Below are 17,735 nucleotides of genomic sequence, written 5' to 3'. Positions count from 1 at the left end.
AAACCAATAAAATCAAGGTAAAAAAAAACAATAAAAACAAGGTGAAAACAATAAAAACAAGGTAAAAAACCCCCAATAAAAACAAGGTAAAAAAACCCCAATAAAAACAAGGTAAAAAAAAACAATAAAAACAAGGTAAAAAAAAACCCAATAAAAACAAGGTAAAAAAAACCCCAATAAAAACAAGGTGAAAACAATAAAAACAAGGTAAAAAAACCCCAATAAAAACAAGGTAAAAAAAAACCCAATAAAAACAAGGTAAAAAAAAAACCCCAATAAAAACAAGGTGAAAACAATAAAAACAAGGTAAAAAAACCCCAATAAAAACAAGGTAAAAAAACCCCCAATAAAAACAAGGTAAAAAAAAAACAATAAAAACAAGGTAAAAAAAACCCCAATAAAAACAAGGTAAAAAAAATAAGGTAAAAAAACAAGGTAAAAAAAACAATAAAAACAAGGTAAAAAAACACTAAAAACAAGGTAACAAAATCCAATAAAAACAAGGTAAAAACACCCCAATAAAAACAAGGTAAAAAACCCCAATGAAAACAAAGTAAAAAAAAACAAGGTAAAAAAAAACCCCAATAAAAACAAGGTAAAAAAAACCCAATAAAAACAAGGTAAAAAAAACCCAATAAAAACAAGGTAAAAAAAAAACAATAAAAACAAGGTGAAAACAATAAAAACAAGGTAAAAAAAAAACCCAATAAAAACAAGGTAAAAAACCCCCAATAAAAACAAGGTAAAAAAACCCCCAATAAAAACAAGGTAAAAAAAAACAAGGTAAAAAAACAAGGTAAAAAAAACAATAAAAACAAGGTAACAAAATCCAATAAAAACAAGGTAAAAACACCCCAATAAAAACAAGGTAAAAAACCCCAATGAAAACAAAGTAAAAAAACAAGGTAAACCCCCCCCCCCCCAATAAAAACAAGGTAAAAAAAAAACAATAAAAACAAGGTAAAAAAAACCAATAAAAACAAGGTAGAAAAAAGCAATAAAAAGGTTTTAAAAAACAATAAAAACAAAGTAAAAAACAACAAACGTGAACTTTACTCACAAGAAAAGGCTTCCTCTCTTCTGGGCCATCATTGATGGACGTCCTCATGTCTTGCTGCTCTATTCCGACCAGTCTTTTAAAAGATATATGTATTTTCAAAGGGTATGAAACGTCGCTCTTGGGGTTATTTGTCACCTGAGCGTATTTACCTGAGAAAGCCAGGACACAAGTTTAAAGTCAGTTGGGTTCACACTGAAGCATCCCAGACTAGTTTGCATAAATGTCTTTTTTTTTATGAAAGCACGGGGGTCTTCATACGGCTGTGAGGCGCATTAGCGCACCTAGCATGTTAGTGTATGTTGGTGTGCGGCCCGGAGTTATGGATGTGATAAGGCAACCGGATGGGCCCGCTCTCGTGGAGGAAGACAACTTTATCCCATCTTGGAACCTGAAGATGAGATCAGGACATCGCTAGTGACGTGCAGTATTCATATGACTTGAAATATGGCTGTAGCATGATCAGATGATATTATTATTGGATATAATTCTGTAATTTTGACAATTTAGAATAAAAGGAAGCGATATGTGATGCGTGTTCCCATCCAAAGAGGCGGGTCCTAGAGGGCGGGCCGTAACGCAGTAACCAAGTCATCCGGCAGGCAGTACTGTCCATGGTGAGTAAAAGAGCAAAGGAAAAGGGACAAGAGGTAATTGGCCGTGTATTTGTCTCAACTAATGAGACTCCTGGTGTGTTTGGACTGTGGCTGAACTGTTGGGGGGGGAGAACCAGAAGGCAGGAATGAGGGCGAGGTTGCCGGAAAGGATGCAGGACAGGAGGAGGGCAAGGATGCAGGCGGGGAAGGGGGCAAAGGTCCGGATTGGAGTGGGACGGAGAGACTGCGAGAGGGCCGAAGGTCTAATTAATGAAAATGTAGGTTGTTAAGTCTCCTGATGAGGACACTGGCAGAGAATTAATTAACAATTATAATTAGCAAGATTGTTCGAGAGCAAAATGGTGTCAGCAAGTGAGATAAGAGAGTGCACGGCAGCGTGTGTTTGTGTCCTAGCAGTGTGAACGTCTGATTATCTGACAATGATGGATGCCATTTCAGTGTTAATCATGCACAACCAGCCGCTGATTGGATTTGATAGAGGCTTTGCCACCAAAGCATCATCAGGCATCATCGTGTGGCAGGAACGTTCACGTGTCACAAATAACTGACTGTCCTCGCATGCCGACAGAGGCGGGGGGGGGGGGGGGGGGGGTTGTTTGCAACCCTCTAAATATGCTTTTCAACAATATATGAGCCATGTCGACATGAAATATGAAATACATGAAAGTCACAGAAAACCTGTTTACCACTTTCTAAATATGTTTTTATCAATGTTAGAGTCCTCTAGACATGAAATAACACCCCTATAGTCAACTTTACACTCCTATTACAAGCTACAGTAGACATAATAAGAGAAAAGAAGACATACAAGTCATAGAAAACCTATTTACCACTTTATATACACTTCTTAACATTATTAGACAACCTGTTTACTGCCAGCTAAATATGTTTTTATCATTGTTAGAGCCCTCTAGACATGAAATAGCACCCCTATAGTCAACCAATTACAAAATATAGTAGACATAATAAGCGAAAATAAGACATATAAGACTTGGAAAATACTATTTATACGCTTGTTAACATTAGTAGACATCTATAGACATGAAATAACACCCCTATAGTCACCTTTACATTCCTATTGCCTAATATAGTAGACATAATAAAACGCACAAGTTTGCGTTAACCTGTTTATGGTACTCTAAATATGCTTGTTTACATTATTAGAGCTCTATAGACAGGAAATAACACCCCTATATTCACCTTAACACTCCTATTATCCAATATAGAAGACATAATCAGACGTATAAGTGAGATAAAACCTGTTTACGGCCCTTTAAATGCGGCTGTTAACATTATTAGAGCTCTATAGACATGAAATAACACCCCTATAGTCACCTTTACACTCCTATTACCGAATATAGTAGACACAATCTGACCTATAAGTTAGATAAAACCTGTTTATGGCCCTTTAAATGCGCCTGTTAACATTGTTAGAGCTCTATCAACATGAAATAACACCCCTATAGTCATCTTAACACTGCTATTATCCAATATAGTAGACATAATGAGATGTATAAGTTAAATAAAACCTGTTTATGGCCCTCTAAATACGCTTGTTAACATTATTGGAGACCTTTAAACATGAAATAACACCCCTATAGTCACCTTTACACTCCTATTACCCAATATAGTAGACATAATAAGACGTATAAGTGAGATAAAACCTGTTCATGGCCCTTTAAATACGCTTGTTAACATTATGAGAGCTCTATAGACATGAAATAACACCCCTATAGTCACCTTTACAGTGTATTCTGTGTTGGCATCAGCAACCCTGCATTGCCTTGGCCTCGTAGCGATACCAAAAGGTGCAGCATGGTCTGAATGAGTTTTTTTGGAGGCTTACGCAGCTTCTACCTCTGTCTCCTCTAATCAAGTTCAACTAAATGGACTTGCCCGTTGGCGGCATCAAGGGAGGTTATCGTATCTGCTGTGAAACACGTCTCCTCCAAGAATGCTGATAGCTTCTATTGCTTCTTTGTTGGGACGTGCCGCTGTTTTCTTATTATGTATATGCTTTGTTCATGGGGTGTGCTGGTGTGCTGTTGTTTTGGCAGGGAAGTGAAAAAAACCCTCCGTGACGGTCAGCGGAGACATTTGGCAGGCGATTAGGAAGCGTCAACACGGGCGCCTAACAAAGTGTGAACAAGCAGGGGCTGCATAATTGTTTCACTGTTGATCAAACTCCTACAACAAACAGGATGACTGGACGTGGCAGCAGAAAAGGGCATGGTGTCAGCTAAAACATGGAAGGTGATGGAGTACATCAGGGTAGATGACCCAGCCCACTTGGGACCAGAGACCACATTGGCTCTACAGGGGTCAGCAACCCACGGCTCCTCGATGGAGAGAAATGTCTGTCTTCTTATCTCATCAAAAGAAAAAATCATAGATTTCAGTTTGTTTTTTTTTTATTCTTTTGAGTGTTTTGTTTGGCTAAAAAATTCTCTCCATCCTCCTTTTTGTGACAGTGTCTGCAGCGATACCACTGATTTCGCCCTCTAAATACGCTTGTTAACATTATTGAAGACCTCTAAACATGAAATAACACCCCTATAGTCACCTCAACACTCCTATAACCCAATATAGTAGACATAATCAGACGTATAAGTTACATAAAACCTGTTTATGGCCCTCTAAATATGCTTGTTAGCATTATTGGAGACCTCTAAACATGAAATAACACCCCTATAGTCACCTTAACACTCCTATTATCCAATATAGTAGACATAATCAGACGTATAAGTTAGATAAAACCTGTTCATGGCCCTCTAAATACGCTTGTTAACATTATTGAAGACCTCTAAACATGAAATAACACCCCTATAGTCACCTTAACACTGCTATTATCCAATATAGTAGACATAATCAGACCTATAAGTTAAATAAAACCTGTTTATGGCCCTCTAAATACGCTTGTTAACATTATTGAAGACCTCTAAACATGAAATAACACCCCTATAGTCACCTTAACACTCCTATAACCCAATATAGTAGACATAATCCGACGTATAAGTTACATAAAACCTGTTTATGGCCGTTTAAATGTGCTTGTTAACAATATTGGAGACCTCTAGACATGAAATAACACCCCTATAGTTACCTTAACACTCCTATTATCCAATATAGTGGACATAATCAGACCTATAAGTTAGATAAAACCTGTTTATGGCCCTCTAAATACGCTTGTTAACATTATTGAAGACCTCTAAACATGAAATAACACCCCTATAGTCACCTTAACCCTCCTAGTACCCAATATAGTAGACATAATCAGACGTATAAGTTAGATAAAATCTGTTCATGGCCCTTTAAATACGCTTGTTAACAATATTGGAGACCTCTAGACATGAAATAACACCCCTATAGTCACCTTAACACTCCTATTATCCAATATAGTGGACATAATCAGACGTATAAGTTAGATAAAACCTGTTTATAGCCCTTTAAATGCGCTTGTTAACATTATTAGAGCTCTATAGACATGAAATAACACCCCTATAGTCACCTTTACAGTCTATTCAGTGTCGGCATCAGCAACCCTGCACTGCCTTATCTATTCGCAGCGTGTGCCTGAATACAGTACACCTTGCTGGGCCACAGCAGGCGGCTCCACCCCCTCTGTAGTCGTAATGTAGTCATGTCATGATATTTCATCAATAGGCACACTGGGTCACATCCTCATTTGTCCTTCTTACTTCCATGTGTGCACAAACTACCTTCATCCTTTGGGGAGAGTGCGTACATGCACACGCACACCATCGACTTCCTGTCACCTCATATGGCATTTCCTGGAGAGCTGCGCTAACCGGCTGCTAATCCTAACTCCCACATTGACCTTCACCTTCAAGGGAATCGCTGAAATGTAAAAACGTACCTTTCGGGGTCTTGCAGGGTTTGGGTCAGATCCCCACAGGGGGTCTCTGTGTAAACGGATGAGATATGGATTGAGATTACAGTGCATGACACGTGCGTACATTGCATGCATAATCAACCAGTCCTTCATCATCATACCTGACTAAAGCTAGTCGAGCTAACATGTGCGCCACCCGTGACGTCACACATACAGTCAAACAGACAATATTGTGCATCAAAATTACGGTATTCCATCCATTATCCATTATCCGGCTGCTGAATAACCTGCCATGGGGCCAAAAGACAGCTGTAAGAGTCGTAAAGGGTATGATTTCATAAAACAGAATCAATAATGGCTACAGGGTAGCACATAGGGGGAAACACTAAGTGTAAGCCATTGTGGCTGATTATGGATTTTTATTAATATTACTATTATTATTAGTGGTAATAATGCCGACAGTAAGTGATGACATTAATAATGAGAAATGTTGTTGTTACTGTAATAAATGCATATGCACTCTTTGTGCTGTTTTTGTTTAACACTGTTTGTTACAATTATGATGATTGTTGTTATTATTGTTCTTATTTTTTAATATTGAGTGTTTTTTTTCATCTTTTCTCAAACCCAAATAAAGATACATCTGAGATTTAATGTCCATATATTTAAATTTCATTAATTTTCATTGTTTTCCGCATCTAAAACTCATTTTTTTTGTTCATATCGCAGTACTCCCTCATTTATAGCGGTCCATTTCCGTCAAGTAGGATTATAAATGGAATGTTTTCAAACTTATACCATAGAAAACATGTTTGCAACCTTCTAAATGTGCCTTTTTTTAATATTATTAGAGCACTCTAGACACCAAATAACACCCCTACAGTCACCTTTACACTCCATAACCATAATAAGACATGCATATATAAGTTCGAGAAAACCTGTGTATGGCCCTTTAAATATGCTTCTTAACATTATTAGAGCTCTGTAGACATGAAATAACACCCCTATAGTCACCTTTACATTCTATGACCCAATAGTGTAAACATAATACGACGCATAAGTTAGAGAAAAAAAAACTGTATGGCCCTCTAAATACGCGTTTTAACATTATTAGAACTCTCGAGATATGAAATAACAACATATGACATATAACACATACGGCAGTAGTCAAAATATTAGGAGAAAAAATGTAGTACCAATACCATTACCAATAAAGTAGACGTAAGAGTATAAGTGATATAAGTGAAAGAAAGATTTTGTTTATATTTTATTATTATTATTTATATATTTATTATTATTTTTTAATTATTATTATTTATTATTATTATTTATAAAGTACACATTTTAAAAAATACATTAATAGAGCCCTCTAGTCATGAAATAACACCCCTATAGTAGAAATAATAAGAGAAAATATGACATAAATAAGACCGGACTCGTGTGTGTTTATGAAATTGTGTTCTGATTGTAGAAGGGCTTATGTGGGGAGGTGGGGGGGGGGGGGGTGCGGACAGGAAGTGACATCAGAGTTGAGTTTTAGCTTGTCGTGAGTTACCGTCGCAACAGTCGCCAGTGTTAAGGATTATTATGCCCACTGTGAGATTATTCAAAGCGGCAATCAAAGCCTGTTCTGGTGCTTGTGTGTCTAATGCGACATTACAGTAACATTACTGACACCTTGTGACCAGCTAGAATACTACATATCACAAAATTATAGGTCGTATTCAACAATACCAACGAGTTTGTTTCATTCATTTAAATGTGAATTAATTTGGATTGGATTGGGTTAACCCATTCCTTTGCGTACGCTTTGGTTTTTGTTGTAGCGTTTGGAAGGAATTAATAACGCAAAGCGACGCCACTGCATGCAGAAAGTCATGACTTTTGTGCACGTTTGTGCTCCAACTTATCTTAATTGCCCCTCTCTGCAACACACACACACACACACACGGTCATTTAGCTGATTTGTCAGTGGTGGTGCTCATGTGGGGGCTGCTGCGAGGAAGCCAGACTTTGCCTGAGCAACAGAGGAGGAAAGAGATAAAAGCACGCTCGGCTGTTTTTTTTCTTTTTCTTTTTTTTCCCAAGCTCAGAGATCAAGCCGATGAGTTGTAGAAGCCTGCGGCATCGCACACATGATGAAAGCCACAACAGCACTCCTTTTAGTGTGTGTGTGTGTGTGTGTGTGTATGTGTGTGTGTGTGTCCACTGACTCACCAATCTCTTCAAGAAGTCATTCTTATGTACGTTTCATTTATCCTACAAAGTCTAATATTGAACATACAGGATGTGAAACACAGAGAAGAGCACTCGAGGCTTTGACACGTAACTAGGATGATTCAAGTAAAGTAAATGTAATATGTAGTACTGTGTATACAGTATATGTACTGTATCAATATCAATGTTTTTTCCCTCCCATGAGAGATTTATACATGGAAATAAATCACACAACATTAATAAATAGCTCAGATAAATTGAATATCAGGCTGCATGGTGGTCGAGTGGTTAGCGTGCAGACCTCACAGCTAGAAGACCAGAGTTCAATCCCACCCTCGGCCATCTCTTGCATGTTTTCCCCGTGCATGCGCGAGTTTTCTGCGGTTTCCTCCCACATTCCAAAAACATCATTCATTTATTTTCTACCTCTTATCCTCACAAGGGTCGTGGGGGGTTGCTGGAGCCTATCCCGGCTGTCTTCAGGCGAGAGGCGGGGTACACCATGTACTGGTGGCCAGCCAATCACAGGGCACATATAGGTAGCCGTGATTTCAAGCCTTCAAGCCGTGTTGTCTTTAAGCTTCCTCTTTTAAAAAAGAAACTTAGTGTATGACTTGGATACTATGAACATCCAGCAGCAACACAACATTTTGGCATGGCTACTATTTATTCATTTTCATTCATTAATTTTCGCCTATCCCAGCGGGGTACACCCTGGACTGGTGGCCAGCCAATCCCAGGGCACATATAGACAAACAACCATTCACACTCACATTCATACCTATGGACAATTTGGAGTGGCTAATTAACCTAGCATGTTTTTGGAATGTGGGAGGAAACCGGAGTACCCGGAGAAAATGGCCGAGTGTGGGATTGAACTCGGGTCTCCTAGCTGTGAGGTCTGCGCGCTAACCACTCAATCGCCGTGCAGCCCGGTTAATTAGTTAATTAATTAATTAGGTTAATTGGCGACTCCAAATTGTCCGTAGGTATGAATGTGAGTGTGAATGGTTGTTTGTCTATATGTGCCCTGTGATTGGCTGGAAAATGAATGAATGGAATTGAATATTAAAAAAAAAGCTCCAATGAGGCCAGAGCAAATCAAGCGCTCCTTTTTTCTCCTGCCTGTGACGTTACGGGCTGACTTGGAAACAAACAGAAAGGTTTGACAAAAGACCTCCATGGCGGCACACCGACTGCTGGGAGCGTGTGCCCGAATACGGTGCACCTCGCTGGGCCGCAGCAGCTGGCTCCTCCCCATCTGTACTCTGGTTCTCCTGATAATAGTCATGTCAATGTCTGCCAGTCCTTACCTCCAGATGTGCGGAAACTACACTAAGTGGGTAATGAATTCTAAATAGGTAATAGTACACGCAAGTATTAGTGTTTGGGGGACAGGGAAATCCAAACGCCTTTAAGTCAATCTTGTCAGAGCGTGACGTGGTGAGTGGGCGAGCGAGTCAGAGGAATCACAATGCAATTAGTCATTAGCCCATCACGGTGACAAAGCATGTGTAATTAGCACATGACAGCAGCGTACGCGGGGGGGGGGGGGGGGGGGGGCGTTTGTACATCATCTCCACTGAAGTGCCGACATGGTCAGGTGCTTTCTAGGTGTGCTTTGACGGTGGGATGGATGTGTTCATCGAGTATTTGTCAACAATGACTGACACGGTCAATATAACCCAAATGTGACTCTGCTGAGCGATGCTAGTAGGATGCTTCAAATGCCGATTCGCTAATTCAATAACTATTTGACACTTTTTCACCCTTAAAGGCCACCGTAGTGATGGGAAACCTTGACTGACTCAAGTTTTGACGAGCCACTCATTGAAGTGAATCAGTTGCACTCATGACTCAGTGACACGCGGCCTTTGTCTCAACCTGTGAGTCAATGAAACTTGAAACTCAAGCGTTCATCCACTCATGAGTCAGTGAAAATCGATTCTTTGTTGTGCACCCGTGAGTCAGTGAAAGTTCAGCCTTTATGATCCAGTCCGGTGAGTCAGTGAAAATCTAATCTTCATCGATACACAAGTCAGTGAAACTCTGGTTTTGTCATCCGGTGAGTCAGTGAAACTTGAGTCTTTGCAACCCGTGACTCATTGAAATGCAAGTCTTTATCGACTTGTGAGTCATTGTAAGTCGAGTATTTGTCAGTGAAACTACTTTGTTGTACACCCGTGAGTCAGTGGAACTTAAAACTAATCCAACAGATTTGTCAGTAAAACTTGATTCTTCATCAACTGGTGAGTCAGTGAAACTTGAGTCTTAATCAACTCATGAGTCATGAGTCAGTTATGTCTACTATATTGGATAATATGAATGTAAAGGCGACTATAGGGGTGTTATTTCATGTCTGGAGGGCTCTAATAATGTTAAAAAAACATATTTAGAAGGTGACAAACAGGCTATCCATGCCATAGTCTCCATTATTATGTCTACTATATTAGATAATAGGAGTGTAAAGGCAACTATAGGGGTGCTATTTCATTCTGGAGGGCTCTAATAATGTTAAAAAAACATAGTTAGAAGGTGACAAACTGGCTATCTCTCTTATTATGTCTACTATATTGGACAATATGAATGTAAAGGCGACTATAGGGGTGTTATTTCATGTCTGGAGGGCTCTAATAATGTTAAAAAAAACATATTTAGAAGGTGACAAACAGGCTATCCATGCCATAGTCTCCATTATTATGTCTACTATATTAGATAATAGGAGTGTAAAGGCAACTATAGGGGTGCTATTTCATTCTGGAGGGCTCTAATAATGTTAAAAAAACATAGTTAGAAGGTGACAAACTGGCTATCTCTCTTATTATGTCTACTATATTGGACAATATGAATGTAAAGGCGACTATAGGGGTGTTATTTCATGTCTGGAGGGCTCTAATAATGTTAAAAAAAACATATTTAGAAGGTGACAAACAGGCTATCCATGCCATAGTCTCTATTATTATGTCTACTATATTAGAAAATAGGAGTGTAAAGGCAACTATAGGGGTGCTACTTCATGTCTGGAGGGCTCTAATAATGTTAAAAAACATATTTAGAAGGTGACAAACTGGCTATCTCTCTTATTTTGTCTACTATATTGGACAATAGGAGTGTAAAGGAAATTATAGGGGTGCTATTTCATTCTGGAGGGCTCTAATAATGTTTAAAAATTGGAAGTTGGAAAATATTGGCATACCGGATATCCATAGTTTTTGTTGTTGTTTTTACATGGGGGGGGGGGGGGTGTATTTTTGAAAACATCTATCTTCGTGAGATCCTCACAGTCAGGTGTTTGATGACATCACCGGGCCTTGACTTTGACACTGCGCCTTAAAGGAAAAGTGCATTATCAGTCATCCACAATCCCTATGTCACATATGGCGTTTTCTTCTCTGTGCCTTCTGTACACATGAAAACAGATGATCTGTGGTTTGGAAACCCCCCCCGCCCCCCAATGTAATCAGTTCTCTTATGTCCCATATGCAGCTCACATTAAGGAAATTGAGCGTTTTTTTTTCAGAAGGCTTTACAGGCAGAATAGGTGTGTCCCATTGCCTCTTTGATCCTAATTTTTCATATGGATTGTGGATGATGGGTAAAATTCCACACACACACACACACACACACACACACTGCAGGTTGCCAAAGCAGACAACGTTGCGGAAGGAGACACGGCACCACAAGCGGTAATTAAAGATAATCATATTTTATGAAGCAATTGTCAAGAAGTAAGTGCAGCACTGACCCTCCAGCCCCACCCCCAGACAGACAGTGTCAAAGAAACACATTTGAGTTCAGGGCACAGACCAGCCCGGTCTGGGCTCGGAGCAACATCATCGCTACTAGAAACCTGCCTTAGAAACCCGGAAGTAGGCCTTAAGTGTTGGAGAGGTTACTAGAGCAGAAAACACACACACACACTGGTTTCTGTGGGTAAAGATAAAGTGGTGATGGTGTGGGACCTAACCCCCCTGGACCTGCTCAGTACTACCAGTGGCGCTCCGGTATTTCCTTGATATAATTCACGGCCAATTCAGCCAATGAGGACCCTGTTTGAATGCTGGAGCACCACTGGGTGGCTTCCCAGGTCACGGGGCCCAAGAAGAGGATGAGGCGGCAATATCTCTTTTTTGTCACTGGACTGGACTGGACTGGACTGGGCAAAGGATGCGAGAGCTGGATCAATCGCAGCAAAGCAGGACATTGAAGCAAATCAAGTCAACGAAGGGACACAAATTGAAGTCGACGTGTGTAAATGGCGGAGAGCAGTGATGGTGAGAGGCAGGGACAGGACGGAAGCAAGACGCCATGAAACAAATCCAAATATACACAACTCAGCTGCGAGTTTGGGGGGGGTTTGGTGGGATTTTGGCCTGCGAAAAGACCAAAGCTGCGTCTACGGCGTGGGCATTTTGTTAAATATGCATGCAGGGCAAAGCCTTGGTATGCTTCTCACAAACATGGCGCCGACATGCTACACGCCCTATGCTAGGGTTGTGAACGAGAACTCCATGCCACCGGATATCGGCTTTGACAAGACAAGAATCAGCCATTCATAGTAAAATGAATGAATTGTAAAGACAGTATGCACCCGGTATCGTGAGAGTGAGAAAGTATTGTTGCTCCGTAGAATACTGAATGCACGTAACTAGCGTTAGCAACGCGCTAGCTCGTCACCGGGAAAGATGTTAGCAAAACATACAGACATGACGGCCATCTAATCGATCGTATTTATCATGTATTGTGTAAAACTATAACAGGAACAAGACAAGAATCAACCATTAGTCGTAAAATGAATGAATTGTAAAGACATTATGCTCCCGGTATCGTGAAACTGAGAAAAGATTGTTGCGCATGCTCTGTAGAATCCGGAATGCACGTAACTAGCATTAGCAACGCGCTAGCCAGTCACCGGGAAAGATGTTAGCAAAACATACAGACATGACGGCCATCTAATCGATCGTATTTATCATTTATTGTGTAAAACTACAACAGGAACAAGACAAGAATCGCCCATTCGTCGTAAAATGAATGAATTGTAAAGACATTATGCTCCCGGTATCGTGAAACTGAGAACGGTGAATGCATGTCAATAGCGTTAGCCAGTCACCGGGAGAGATGTTAGCAAAACATACAGACATGACAGCCATCTAATCGATCGTATTTCTCGTGTATTATGTCAAACTAAGACAGAAACAACATCAACTTAAAAGTACAATGAGCACCCAACCACCATCCAGAGGCTGGACTTTCGTTTTCAGAGAACAAATAAACACATTAGCACTTAATAGTCGCATCAAATCTTACCTTTATGCATTCCGACATAGTATCCGTGAACTATACTGCACAGAAGGCTAAATCCGTGGTGGTGCGTTCAAGGACCGTGGAATAAATGGGACAAATTGCCGCTTCTAACAAACTTGGGGATTATTTATTCATTCATTCATTTTGTACCGTTAATCCTCACTAGGGTCGCTGTGGGTGCTGGATCTTATCCCAGCATATTATTTTTTTTAAATAAAATAATAACATATATTCCCTTAATTGATATCAAATTTGGTATTTACAAATACTTGAAGTGTCCCAGTGCTTGGGCATATACTGTACAAATTTGATGCAATTGGCTTCTTTATTTTATCATGTAAGCTTCATGTGTATATGAAGAAATGTAACCGTTGCATTATATCGTATCAATTGCACACGATATCGAATGGTTGTTTTTAAAAGGACTCAGCGACATGAGAATCTCAGGATGAGATGATGAGAATGATTGACACATTCATCATTCCCGCCAGTCCAGTCTAATCCAGATGGGGCGTGACAGCAGACGTGTAGGCGCCCTTCTAGCATCCGGAGGCCGAGCCGAGCAGAGCACAGCGGAGCTTTGATTAGTGGGGTTTTTTTTTTGGGAGGGGGTGGGGGTGGGGGTAAAGGATTGTATACGAGTTACCCAGCAGGCACCAGGTGGCGGCGGTGCGGAGGACACCATGGCAACGCCATGAAAACACCATGGCAACGCCATAGCAACTGCGGCCTGGCTCACTCGCTGGTGGTGTGGTTACGGCCCAGACGTGCTACAGTGGCGTGGTCATCAGATACATTTCAGTCACATCATGGATAGTAACATTGTTCAGAGGTTATCCCATAAAGCGATGCAGGCTGCGTTCACGCTTGGCGTCGTTGCTTGCGGCGAGGACCAGCTCATCCCACCACAAATAACCCCACACCGATTTAGAAAGGAGTCTGGGTCCGCTTGCAAGTCGCCTCTGGTGCGGTTCACTTCACTTGGGTTCAAATGTGAGCACTACATGGACCAAAGTGTAAAAAAAATGACAGCAGAAGACATGCAGGAACCACAAATATGCAAAAAAATGCAACAATGGCATTCTTGAAAAGTACATTTTACTAGCTTTCCATGAAATCGAAAGTGTAAAAAAAGAGCAGGATATTAAAATAATCAACACAACAGATGGCATTTTGGTTTGGAATACTTTGGATCCCTGCACATGTGATTCTGCTTTCAAATAAATCCTTATTCCTTATTTATAAATGTAATATTTTGGTAGGTGAATCATAGAAAACCTGTTTACCACCTATCATTAAAGCCCTCTAGCCCTCCAAATAACACCCCTATAGTCACATTTACACTCCTGTTACCCAATATGGTAGCTATAATAATAGAAAATAAGACACATAAGTCATAGGAAACCTGTTTATGACAGTCTAAATAACCATTTTAACATCTGTAAAGCCCTCTAGACATGAAATAGCACCCCTATAGTCACCTTTACACTTGTATTACCCCAAATTGTAGACGTAATAAGAGAAAATAAGACGTATAAGTAATTAAAAACCTGTTTAATATGACTAGAGCCCTCCAGACATGATATAACATCCCTATAGTCACCTTTACACTCTTATGATCCAATATAGTAGACATAATAAGAGACAATAAGACATATTAGAGCCCTCTAGACATGAAATAACACCCCTATAGTCAGCTTTACACTCCTATGATCCAATATAGTAGACATAATAAGAGAAAATAAGACATATTAGAGCCCTCCAGACATGAAATAACATCCCTATAGTCAGCTTTACACTCCTATGATCCAATATAGTAGACATAATAAGAGAAAATAAGACATATTAGAGCCCTCTAGACATGAAATAACACCCCTATAGTCACCTTTACACTCCTATGATCCAATATAGTAGACACAAGAGACAATAAGACACATTAGAGCCCTCCAGACATGAAATAACACCCCTATAGTCACCTTTACACTTGTATTACTCAAAATAGTTGATATAATAAGAGAAAATGACATGTGGTAGTACTTCATAAACCTGTTTACCTCCTCCTACATACATTTTTACTACGACTAGAGCCTTCTAGACAAGAAATAACACCCCTATAGTCACCTTTACACTTGTATTACCCAAAATAGTTGACATAATAGAGAAAATAAGACGTATAAGTAATTAAAAACCTGTTTACCACCTCCCACATGCATTTGTGAATATGACTAGAGCCTTCTAGACAGGAAATAACACCCCTATAGTCACCTTTACACTCCTATGATCCAATATAGTAGACCTAATGAGAGAAAATAAGACATATAAGTCATATAAAACCTAATTAAGATGGTCTAAATATGCATTATTAGAGCCCTCTAGACATGAAATAACACCCCTATAGTCATATTTACACTCCTATTATCCAATAAAGTAGACCTACTGAATGCCTTATATTTGTATACTTCATTCAGCCCTTTTTATGCTTGAATATGCTTCATGTTATCATTAAAACAACACATTCTATGTACATTTTTGGTTAGCATACAAAACATCCTTGCTAGCAGTCTTCTTTTCTTTTTTTTAATGTAAAAGGAGTGTAAAGATGACTATAGGGGTGTTATTTCATGTCTGGAGGGCTCTAATAATGTTGAAAAATACATATTTAGAAGGTGACAAACAGGCTATCCATGTCTTATTCTCTCTTATTATGTCTACTATATTGGATAATAGGAGTGTAAAGGTGACTATAGGGGTGTTATTTCAAGCCTAGAGGGCTCTAATAATGTTTAAAAGTGCATTTTGAAGGTCATAAACAGGCTGTGTATGTTTTATGTGTCTTATATTTCTACTGCCTTTTATTATGTCGACTATGTTTGATAACAGGAGTGTAAAGGCGACTATAGGGGTGTTATTTCATGTCTAGAGGGCTCTGATCATGTTAAAAGTGTATGTAGAAGGTCATAAACAATTTTCTTTGTCGTATATGTTTATTTTTCTCTTATTATGTCGGATAACAAGAGTGTGGAGTTGACTATAGGGGTGTTATTTCATGTCTGGAGGGCTCTAATACTGTTAAAAAGTGCATTTTGAGGGTCGTAAACAGGCTGTCTATGTTTTATGTGTCTTATATTTGTATTGTCTTTTATTATGTTGACTATATTTCATAACAGGAGTGTAAAGGCGACTATAGGGGTGTTATTTCATGTCTAGAGGGCTCTGATCATGTTAAAAGTGTATGTAGAAGGTCATAAACAATTTTCTTTGTCTTATATGTTTATTTTTCTCTTACTATGTGGGATAACAAGCGTGTGGAGTTGACTATAGGGGTGTTATTTCATGTCTGGAGGGCTCTAATATTGTTAAAAAGTGCATTTTGAAGGTCATAAACAGGCTGTCTATGTTTTATGTGTCTTATATTTGTATTGTCTTTTATTATGTCGACTATATTTCATAACGGGAGTGTAAAGGTGACTATAGGGGTGTTATTTCATGTCTAGAGGGCTCTGATCATGTTAAAAGTGTATGTAGATGGTCATAAACAATTTTCTTTGTCTTATATGTTCATTTTTCTCTTACTATGTGGGATAACAAGCGTGTGGAGTTGACTATAGGGGTGTTATTTCATGTCTGGAGGGCTCTAATATTGTTAAAAAGTGCATTTTGAAGGTCATAAACAGGCTGTCTATGTTTTATGTGTCTTATATTTGTATTGTCTTTTATTATGTTGACTATATTTCATAACAGGAGTGTAAAGGCGACTATAGGGGTGTTATTTCATGTCTAGAGGGCTCTGATCATGTTAAAAGTGTATGTAGAAGGTCATAAACAATTTTCTTTGTCTTATATGTTTATTTTTCTCTTACTATGTGGGATAACAAGCGTGTGGAGTTGACTATAGGGGTGTTATTTCATGTCTGGAGGGCTCTAATATTGTTAAAAAGTGCATTTTGAAGGTCATAAACAGGCTGTCTATGTTTTATGTGTCTTATATTTGTATTGCCTTTTATTATGTCGACTATATTTCATAACAGGAGTGTAAAGGCAACTATAGGGGTGTTATTTCATGTCTAGGGGGCTCTGATCATGTCAAAAGTGTATGTAGAAGGTCATAAACAATTTTCTTTGTCGTATATGTTTATTTTTCTCTTATTATGTCGGATAACAAGAGTGTGGAGTTGACTATAGGGGTGTTTTTTCATGTCTGGAGGGCTCTGATCATGTTAAAAGTGTATGTAGAAGGTCATAAACAATTTTCTTTGTCTTATATGTTTATTTTTCTCTTATTACGTCGGATAACAAGAGTGTGGAGTTGACTATAGGGGTGTTATTTCATGTCTAGGGGGGCTCTAATTATATTAAAAGCTGTCATACACAGGTTTCCTATGCTCCAAGTACAAAAATATTGCATTTATTAGCATGGAATGCTATAGAGGAGGGATTTATGCAGCCTCGGTCCAATCAGCGAATCGCAGCAAGAAGCAAAGCGTGAACGCGGCCACTCGGATCATCATCATCATCATCATCATCATCATCAACAACAATCAGTCCAAAAGAGCAAGAACACAGTATCTACTGGTCTCTGTTTTTGCTAAGTGAGACATGGAGGTGGGGAAGGGGGGGGGGGGGGGGGGGGATGAGTGGATGGTGTGATGAACAAAGAGAGAGAAAGTTCTCACTCTCTGCCGGCGTT

At 39.3% G+C, this 17,735-nt stretch overlaps 1 protein-coding gene across 10 annotated transcripts in view; it reads right to left on the bottom strand.

Moving 5' to 3' along the window:
* The window catches only part of prkcg (protein kinase C, gamma), a 59,266-nt gene extending 41,583 nt beyond the window's left edge, over positions 1-17,683 (bottom strand). For 3 of the 10 annotated variants that reach the window (XM_058057671.1, XM_058057667.1, XM_058057670.1), the window contains exons 1-3: positions 10,941-17,683; positions 1,342-1,448; positions 1,061-1,209 (exon numbers count right to left, since the gene is read on the bottom strand). Coding sequence is in view for 6 of the 10 variants with exons in the window: in XM_058057679.1 (XP_057913662.1) it covers positions 5,552-5,658 (107 nt within the window). In the remaining 4 variants the exon portion in view is untranslated. Of the gene's footprint in view, positions 1-1,060; positions 1,210-1,341; positions 1,449-5,551; positions 5,866-10,940 lie in introns of those variants that run through there. The other 7 variants (XM_058057675.1, XM_058057680.1, XM_058057678.1 and 4 more) reach the window with 5 other exon arrangements.
* Positions 17,684-17,735: the final 52 nt, after the last annotated feature.

Source organism: Doryrhamphus excisus, chromosome 19 (genome assembly GCF_030265055.1).
Source record: "Doryrhamphus excisus isolate RoL2022-K1 chromosome 19, RoL_Dexc_1.0, whole genome shotgun sequence".
Taxonomy (NCBI): domain Eukaryota; kingdom Metazoa; phylum Chordata; class Actinopteri; order Syngnathiformes; family Syngnathidae; genus Doryrhamphus; species Doryrhamphus excisus.
This window is presented reverse-complemented; position numbering and strand designations above follow the sequence as displayed.